This window comes from Poromitra crassiceps (genome assembly GCF_964638095.1).
Source record: "Poromitra crassiceps genome assembly, chromosome: 30".
In the NCBI taxonomy this organism is placed as follows: Eukaryota; Metazoa; Chordata; class Actinopteri; order Beryciformes; family Melamphaidae; genus Poromitra; species Poromitra crassiceps.
The window spans coordinates 6,758,026-6,768,151 of NC_139652.1; the positions used below are offsets into that span (position 1 = coordinate 6,758,026).

Consider the following 10,126-nt stretch of genomic DNA (forward strand, 5'->3'; position numbering starts at 1 on the left):
CTAATCATTAACTAATGAGTAATTAATCTACTAAGGAACTAACAACTAATCATGAACTAATGATTAACTACTATACTCACAATGTGACCTGAACTAATGATTAACTAATGTATTCACGCACTGACATTTATTAATCATTAACGAACGATTAACTACTCTACTCATGGAACTGACCGACTAATCAGTAACTAATGATTAACTACTATATTCACGAGCTGACATTTAGTAATCATTAAGTATTGATTAACTACTCTACTCAGGAACTTAGATACTAATCATTAACTAATGACTACCTACTCATTAACTATGATTAACTAGTGATTGACTAATGACAAATTATTCCTTAGCTACTCATTAACTAACTATTAGTTAATGATTAGTTTACTAGTAACTACTACAGTATTTGTGTACGTTATTGTAAAGTGTTACCGCATAGCCTATGTATGGAATTATAGTGAAAATAAATAATAGCTCTTTTTCCTGGAGACCCCCTGGTACCCCCTCAAAGAGGGTCCCCGAACCCCACTTTTGGAACCATTTGCTGATATAATCTGTTCCACAACAGTGACAGAGATATGACAGGTGAGCGTCCAGTATTATGGTCAAAAAGGGTATTCATTACTCTATTACTTTCTGATTGGTGTGTGATGCTCATCTCCGTGTTGCCATCACTGCCAAGGGGTTAATTCTCTGCCTGAAGCCACGACCCTGCATGGCTGTGGGTCTATCAGGAAGACATTAGACTGATGGAATTATGCTCATGTTTAGTTTATTTGTAAAGCGGTTAGTCATTTTTCTATCACAGGTTCAGAACAAAGCTGCAAATATGTGAACTCAAGTTGAGTTTTTAAAACTCAGAGGAAGCTTTCAGGAGATCGTCAACTATGCAACCTCTTCCCAACTGCAACATGCTACTTCAGATTTACACTGTTGTGGAACGGCTTCACAGAGTCATGTGGTAAATACCTCCTTGGACAACAATTCATTTCTTAAAAATTCTATGCAACTGAAACTGAACTTTCAGTTCTACCTCCAGACAGGAAGGGGGCACTGCTTAACAAAAATTAGGAATCAAAATAACAAAAGTTAGGCTATGTAGTTTACTTTACGATTTTAGCACACCTAGTGTTTTGACACAAACATTAGGCCTATATATATATTTTTTTTTTACAATATTATGCGCTGGACGTGATTTGTGCCAGAGCAGGACAGACATTCCTCTGTGTTGATTTTAAGCAAAGGGGAGTGTTTAATGTTCAGGCACAGCAGAGCCCCTAAACTAACACAGAGGACAGGAGGACTGGACAGACAGCAGAAAGATTATGTAGAAGAAGGGAGATGGGACAGGACGTAAAGAGAGAGAGAGCGAGTGAGAGAGAGAGAGAGAGAGAGAGAGAGCAAGCGAGAGAGAGAGAGAGAGAGAGAGAGAGCAAGCGAGAGAGAGAGAGAGAGAGAGAGAGAGAGAGAGAGAGAGAGCGAGCGAGCGAGAGAGAGAGGCCAACCAACAATGTGTAGAGGAAGTGCCCTCTCTGACAGGCCGGTCAGACCAACATGCCTCTGGAAGAGAGATGCTGGCAAAGCAGAAAAACACCAAGGCACTGAAGACCCTTAACACAACATATTTCAGCAATCACTCCTTTACTTTCATTTTCATGTGAAGTAAACTGCTTGTATTATTGGCTCATTAATAACAATGCCAGGCAGAAGGATCATCGTGCATTATAGTATTTCTTTTAAACAATGTTTATTTCAACCTCAATCTGCAAAAGGAAAATCTACTCGTCTTGCTTCCTGGAAATCCCCAAACTTTTGTTTTTTTAATACAAAGTTGAATGCTGAACATGTTGAACTTGGCAGGTTTCCGTGACATTATTAGCAAACAAGAGAGTTTTCAGGGAAGGGAAGCATGCTGTTGAGGTGTGTGTTCTCTGATAGAGGGGCAACACGCAGATTTGACCTCTGCTTCCTGCTTCCTGTCCACATCACATGCGTTGTTGCACGAGTCACCATGTACATTTGCTTTATTTTCTTCTTCACTCCTGACCACTTCGCTCATCATTTTAGGCTAGCAAGAAAAACCATGGCGAGGGTTTGGCTCTTGGCTCACGTTCTGTTTGTGTCTTTTGCAGGCTTTGCCCTGGCCTTTGACTCCAGTCAAATTAAAGGTATGTTGTTTGTCATTTGTCATTGAGAACGTCTCTAAAAAAAAATATGATTTTGAATTCTTAGTTTTGATTTGTATTATATTTGACTTTGATCGTTTTGTTCATGTTGCTTAATGTTAATGTCATAGTATACATCTATGCATTTATGCATAAACCAATCCCTTATGCCTCTCTCCTTATGTCTTTTTTATTTGTAGATCTCTCTTACATGATATCTCTTATTGGTTAAAAGCTTCAGGCCTCTCAGGCTATAACTTTGACTTTTGATTGGTTGTAATATTTCATGGTATGTTTTAAGCTCATTGTATAAGTCACCCTGAACAAGAGCGTCAGCTAGAGATACCTCAAATGTAGCCTAAGATGTAAAGTTAAACGTGTCAAATATTATGATGCGGTAGCTAAATGTGGAAAATGGATTACATTTCTGGGCAAAAGTATAGTCGACCTGTGTAAAGCTATAACCAAGTGCTATTCACATTTACAATGGACTTTGTGGCTGTGCACATTAGCTGTGCCTGTGTGTGTGTGTGTGTGTGTGTGTGTGTGTGTGTGCGTGCGTGCGTGCGTGCGTGCGTGCGTGCGTGGCTGTGCACATTAGCTGTGCCTGAAGAGTTTTGATTGTAAAAAAAAAATCCCTCCGCCATTCCAGAAATATTACACCTACCCTACAAAATGATAGGTGCCCAAAACTCAAACAAATCATGATGCTTTTTAAAGCACAGCAGGGAAGCTAAGTCCTGTGTTGACAAAATGACACTTTTATTAGACATACAACATTATAGACTAAGAATCTTGCACGCTATGTGCGCTCGATTCCTAGGGTGGAGACTGGAGATGATGCACCATGGTTGCAGTTATGGAAATCTACATGACAAGTGTTCAAGTGACATCACTGATGACATCACTGATGACATCACAATCACGACTGACACACCGCCGCCAATCACACCACCCACTTAGCCAATTTGAACTAAAGAGATACTGAACAATAAGCTAAACGTATTATTCCAAAATGTATTATAGCAGTTTAGAGCAGATTTAGTTTGTGTATGATGTAACTGTTCTCTGTCATGTCCTTGAATGTGTGTGTGGTATATATTTTTGTAATTTGCAGCAGTCCCTAAAAGTGGCAGAATCGCTGGGGTCTTCATTATTCCTGAGGACAACGTTAACATCTTCAGCTTGTCTGAAGCCAGAGCTGCCTGCTTGTTTCTGAACGTCACCATAGCAACCAAAGCCCAGATGGAGAAAGCTCTAGAGCACGGACTGCAGACATGCAGGTAGGCGGATGGCTGATCATAGCGGGTTTATGGCATCAAGGCCCCCTGGGCCTGGACGCATAAGCACCCCCCCCCCCCCTTCCCCACACAGCGCATAATACACACAATTAAGGCCAGAATATTAACTAATAATAATAATAATAACTAACTTCCAACGCTGAGGAAGGCCTTTGTCTGAAAGGTTCGTTGCTGCTGCCCGGTTTGAGGAACTATTAAAACTTGTGAAAGGACAAGGAGTGCTGGTTGCTACCGTTTCTATCAGAATAATAACTAAGACACACATTCACCTGCGTCACCCGAACACTCAAAGCCAACAAACAGCACAATAAAAAATCAATTCAACTGTATCTAAATAACAGGATTTACAGACTCAATTAGCCAGAAGCACTCTAATTGTCCATAAACGTATGGAACATTTTGTCAAAAATAAAGGCTTGTCCCGGTCGGCCCAGTCAGTAATACACTGAGGCTGACGAGCGTGTGGCGTCTGTTTAGGCCCAGTCAGTAATACTGAGGCTGACCAGCGTGTGGCGTCTGTTTAGGCCTGAAAGCCTCTGTTGAACTTCCACAAGGTCCTAGTTTAGAGTCCAACTGATGTTTGGAAGATGCTGATAGCTGATCATTTGTAGTTGCAGTGATGTTCAATATCATGACATTTGACCTCTTTCATGTCAAAATAAAAATTAAATAAATAAATATTCCCCTGAATTATTAGTTAATTATTAGTATTCTTGGCAATGTGGAAAAGCCTCAGAAAAACTGAGAGGAAACCAGGACCACGTGCGTCATGTAGCAACCGGGGCGACCTCGTGCAACTCAAGCCCATTCGAGGAAACTACATCTTTCAACAGCCCAGGTTTGGCAGGTATAAAGATGTTTTCCATATCTTCAGTCTCTGGCAGATGACTGGAACAGAACCATCACACACACACACACACACACACACACACACACACACACACACACACACACACACACACACACACACACACACACAACTGCCCGACTCACATCACTTCCATCACAAATTGTGACTAAGATAAGATCACAGTTGCTAGAGTGACATCACAGTTGGGCAATTGCAAATGCATTCAACATTTGCTCGAGTGACATCACTGATGACATCACAACCGCCTGATGACATCACACTCGAGCAATTGCGTGACATCACTTCCAGTTGAGTGACATCACTCGCACGAGATGGATTCGCCCAGGTCAACTGCCTAACCCCTTCTAGATGACTACATCTCAGGTGAACTCTCATGCTCATACTGACAAAGTCACGCATAGAAGCAGTTGCACCGCTTAAAAATAGTGTCCTGTGTATACGGAGGAAAAGCAGTTAGGGCATCTTATTCTGCCAATGGAAAATATTCCTAATTTGAAAAATGTCTTGAAATTTGATGCTTCAAACTTACCATCCATCACTACACAAATCATACAGTATAATAGCCACCAAGCAGTATTTTAATTCATTGCTCTTGTTTGACCATTCTAACAGATACGGCTGGATAGATGAACGTATCGCGGTCATCCCTCGCCTTACAGCCCACCCAAGATGTGGACAAAACAAAACTGCCTTGGTGTCCTGGAATGCAAATGTAGACAAAAGATTTGGTGCGTTCTGCTTCAATGCAGCAGGTACATCTTCATATTAATTTCTCCCTCTCTTACCTGCTCATTAGTAGTAGTTTATTTGACACAATGTAAAATCCAGATAAAAAAGCTTCAGTTGAAGACAGTTGACATGCATTACATACGTACATTACATACACAAATGCAAAATTCATTCTACAGTCATAAGAATATTGTCTGGGCATTTTAGCTGTAGGGGTCAATTAATGAATGAACGCATCAATTAAGAGGAATTTGAATTTGAAAAGCAAAAACAAAAAACAGAATTGGAATCTGATTACTGAATGTCAAAATGTTGAAGTGACCCTTCAGCTGGTATTTGCTGCATGACATGTAATTATCCATACATTATGAGCGAGTGTATTTGATTTGTCTTTTATTTGATGAATAATGATTGCTTTATTATGTTATATAAACTATAGATTTGCAATTTCATCTAATGTTATGGAACTTAATCCTGTTTATGTCATTCCAATTCAATTCCAATTCTGTCTCCTTAAAGCTGGGTGCAAATCCAACTCCTCAAACTCCAGGAACCCAATTGGAATTGACCATGCATTCTCAATTCAATTCAATTGATTGGATGAAAAACCTGTGCCCAAAGTTGCTCTGGATATGAGCATCAGGCAGCTAAATGTGAATGCAAACCTTTTCCTCTCCTCTCCGGCAGATTTAGAGAAAACTCCCAAAACAGCAGCAGGCGATCCGGGAACGTCAACGTATTCCACTGCACCGACACAAGCTCCGCCCACTGTCTCCTCCCCAGTCAGAAGAGATCCGCCCACTGTCTCCTCCCCGGTCAGAAGAGATCCGCCCACTGTCTCCTCCTCGGTAAGAAGAGATCCGCCCACCTCCTCGGTCAGAAGAGATCCGCCCACTGTCTCCTCCTCGGTCAGATCAAAAGCAAACGCTTCAAGAAAGTTAACAACAAAAGACCCGAAGCCGCCGGCTCCTCGCACATCAACTTTTACTCTCCTGGTCAAGCCGACACGTTCAATTAGGCTTTCCTCCACCTCTCCTCCCCTGACATCCACCACCTCCTCTCCTGCTCCTCCCTCTCACTCTGTCACCTGGTGGACCTCCGCTGCCCGCTTCACCTCCTCGCCCTCTGTCCACACCTCCACCTCGCTCGACACCACCAACACAGCAGGCTCTGTGCTCCTGCAGTCTGTGGGCTCTGCCAGCCCATCTCTAGGAGGTAGGCTACTGGACCTCCTTGTGTTCTTTGTTTTCAGTTGTTATCTTATCATCTCATCTAAATCAGGGGTCTTCAACCTTTTTCAGCCTAACGACCCCTTGGTTGATAGAGAAACCGATCAGGGACCCCCTACAATAAAAAAGGTGTTGCACTTTAATAATAACCTGATCCCCTTGAAATATGGTGGCCTATAATGAATTGATACTAATATGTTCACAATATAGAGAAATGAACATTTGAAAGTGTAAAAGTACAGGCTGGGAATTTAGTTTGTTAGTTTTATCCAGCGCCCACCAGGATATCAGGATTGACCCTTCTCTTTATTAATAGATTAGGCTACATCAAAAAGCAAGAAGGAGCGAACAACGTGTTTTGCATATTGCTTCGTCAGATTAGCTTTGTAAATCATTTTTGTCAAAAGTAGCTTATACTTGGAGTTTACTCAATATTATTTTTTTTATTTTTTTTCCCACCAACCACTTTGACCAAAATTGGCAGACCCCCTGCAGTACCTCTGCAGACCCCCTTGAAGGGGGTTGAAGACACCTGTTGAAGACCACTGATCTAAATGGTTTTCTGGCCAAGCTACAAATCTGGAATTGTCCCAAGAAAAGGCAGTTATCAACCATAGCCAAGGGACAATAACAAAGATTTTTTTTTATTGCACCATAATGCCATGAAATGTCCATAATAAAATATTTAAAGCAGCTATGAGCAAGATTTTCGATTGTTATTAAACAGTCTAAATTTAATATTGATGCCTCACATCTTACCTCTAATAGTAGAGGAGACCAACGTCGAGTAGTCTCGCTTGAAAGCCGAGTGAATCGGCGAGTGCTGTCTTGATGATTAGTCTGTCTGCGGGCCGACGACACCGGGGCGGATCAGGAAGTGAAATGAAACGGTTTGCGGCAGCCACTTCGGCCATAACCACAAAATTACTAAATTACTTTCAAACAAACTGTTAGAATATAACGAGAGATGTTCGCGAGAGTAGAAAGCCCTTTTATGTAGCAAGGAAAGCCGTCCTTCTAGTTTTGGGTCTGTTGCTAGGCAGAGCGAAACAGTTTACGGCAGCTGTAAACAGTTGCTAGACAGAGCGAAACGGTTTACAGCCGTAGCAACAGACCCAAAACAGCTGTCCTCGCTACTTTCTGCTCTTACACAAATGTTCATTTCTCTATATTGTGAACATATGACCCCATGGTTAGTATCAGTTCATTATAGGCCACCATATTTCAAGGGGATCAGGGGGGATGGAACCAACAGAGGTTTATAGAAACCATATATCAGGGTGTTCTCATATAGCCTGGGTAAACCCAGCCCCCAGTGACCTGCTCTCAGGCTTACCCTGCTTGTGACTCAGAGCAGGTCTGAGAGCAGGTCACGTGGCGGCTGGGTTTACCCAGGCTAGTTCTCATATAGTTTTCAGTGGAGGTTTTTCTTATTTAACCATGACCAAAACCTTAAACAAAGGTTTTAGCTACCTTAACCTCAGTGTTATGGCTACTCACTGAGCATGTGTAAGTATAATAGTAGGCTAGGTATCAATAGTCCATAACTTGTTGTAAGATATTATATGAATGTTGTATGAGAACACATGCTTAGAGCAGTGATTCAATCTTTTTCATATCAAGGGCCCCTGATTCAGTCCACATTAGGACCATACAGTCTACAGACCCACATTTTTGATTTGATGTCACCCCCAAATCGGAGAATAGTTGCATTGTTAGATAGGATTTTGTCCAGAATTCCATGAATGAGTGATGCAACAGCATGTTTCCAGAGGAGAATCCATCATTTGGTGTATGCTAATGCCAAACTTCTTATCTGGAGCAACTCTGGAATTTCCAATAAGTGCTCTGCTGGGCTGAGACCTGGTGACAAATATTGAATAGAATGTGTGCTAATCATGAATCCATGTTTTGCTTGTTCTCCTCAGCTGGACCAACAGCGCTCATCGTTCTTGGCATCCTCCTCCTGGTCTTAACAGCAGCAGGTGTTGTGTGGTACTACAGACTGTGAGTCACATTTACACACGTCGTATATCGCTTAAAACAGTGTTTCTCAACTGGTCGGTCGGGACCCAAAAGTGGGTCGTATATATATATATATATATATATATATATATATATATATATATATCATATCTAACCTCATCAAGGTAGTTCAAACTTTTTTAAGTCGGTTGGTTCTCAGGGATCTGAGTCTCTCCATCCTTATAACAGAGATCATGTCCATCAACCACAATTGGAAAGAAGGTGGAGAGGGGGACTTCCATTCTTTCAGAATGATTTTTTTTTTTGCAAAAGTTGTCCCCAGTGCACAGCTGTAGGGAAGCCCAGAGAGGTCTCCGAGCAGCCGAAGATGGCGAGTTCTGCCTCTGGCTGAAGGGTTATTTTCTAGGCCTTAAGAGTACCAGCAAAAAAAAAATTGGCACAGAATTCCGTCAGTGAAGGGCAGAACCAGAAGGCATGAGATAGAGTGCCCTACCACAAAATACATAATTTCCTCCCACGATGGCCACGGGTTTTGATTTGCAGGAGGACACAGTTCAAGAAAGTGACAGGAGAAGCAAAAAAAACAACAACAACTTCCAACTGCAGTGATTTAGATTTTTAATGTGTGTCTAACATGGTGTGTTTTTCCTCCCCTTTGTTTTTGAAAAGGAGTATTTTCCCACTATGGTCCCGGCAGCAGAAAGACGACATTGAGACGGAGATGTGGAAACACAGCGACAGTGAGCTGGACCTGCACAGCCGGCATGAAGGAGAAGAAGCAGCAGACAGGAGGTCCTCCAGTGATATCACCCTTTATGTGAACCCAGACATCAAAACAAACTCTTCCGAGTAGCTTCATGTTATTCCACAGTAGCCTAGGTAAACCCAGCCACCACGTGACCTGCTCTCTCAGTTCCCAGTCACTATCGTACATAGTGACTGAGAACAGGTCTGAGAGCAGGTCACGTGGGGGATGGGTTTACCCAGGCTAATTCCACAGGACTGGGATGTATCGACACCACATAGTGTTACCTACTATCAAATGACTGTCGGAAAATACATCTATTGCAGATGGTTTACTGTAGAAATGCTTTGACCTGCTTTTTCTGTCTGTCAGAGTGATTGTAATTATGGACATACAGCAGCCATATGTGTTCTGTCTGTCAGAGTGATTGAAATTATGGACAGACAGCAGCCATATTGTCTGAACCCATTTTGTCAACTATTGCACTTCAAATGCTACATTAATCAGTTGGTGCGTGTGCATGTGTGTGTGTGTGTGTGTGTGTGTGTGTGTGTGTGTGTGTGCACGCGTGCATGTCTGTGTTTGAAAATATTTTTTATACACTTTGAATTCATTGTAGGCTACTAAATTCTCAATTAAAATATCAAGGTAATTTTTTATTCTTGGTTAGTCAAAGATGTATTTGTTAAAGTAGGAGTGACAATGTTTGTTTAACAAGATCCTGAAAGGGAGAATTTAAAGTTTCAGATTTAACATTTTTAAACTTTAAAGTAAAAATCAGTGACTTGTTCATATGCTACTATCCATTGAGTGATGTAACACAATAATGATTCCATAAAGCTTTTACATTTGCCCCACCAACAGAAACTCAAGCTCTGGATTTTTTTCTCCAAAACCTTATTGTCACTCATTCATATACAGGAGGACAATACAATACAAAACACGACAATTATACAAGATTTCTTCAGTTTCTCCCTAATAAAAATCTGTTTTATGTTGAACTTCACTCATTTTATGAATCTATTTGTAAAGTCTTTAGGAACAAAAAAAAAAGCGTTACAGACATCCCTTCTCATGAGAAAAGTCATTGAATGATTACATTG

General features: G+C 41.3%; 1 protein-coding gene across 1 annotated transcript; it reads left to right on the plus strand.

Annotated features, from left to right (window-relative positions):
- Positions 1 to 2,080: 2,080 nt before the first annotated feature.
- On the plus strand, positions 2,081 to 9,526 carry LOC310800689 (uncharacterized protein; the record flags this gene model as incomplete). Its single annotated transcript, XM_083663304.1, has 6 exons — positions 2,081 to 2,165; positions 3,280 to 3,445; positions 4,947 to 5,086; positions 5,751 to 6,278; positions 8,221 to 8,299; positions 8,948 to 9,526. 6 exons carry the CDS (start codon positions 2,081 to 2,083, stop codon positions 9,129 to 9,131), a joined length of 1,182 nt encoding a protein of 393 aa, XP_083519430.1. The 3' UTR covers positions 9,132 to 9,526.
- Between the last annotated feature and the right edge of the window lie 600 nt (positions 9,527 to 10,126).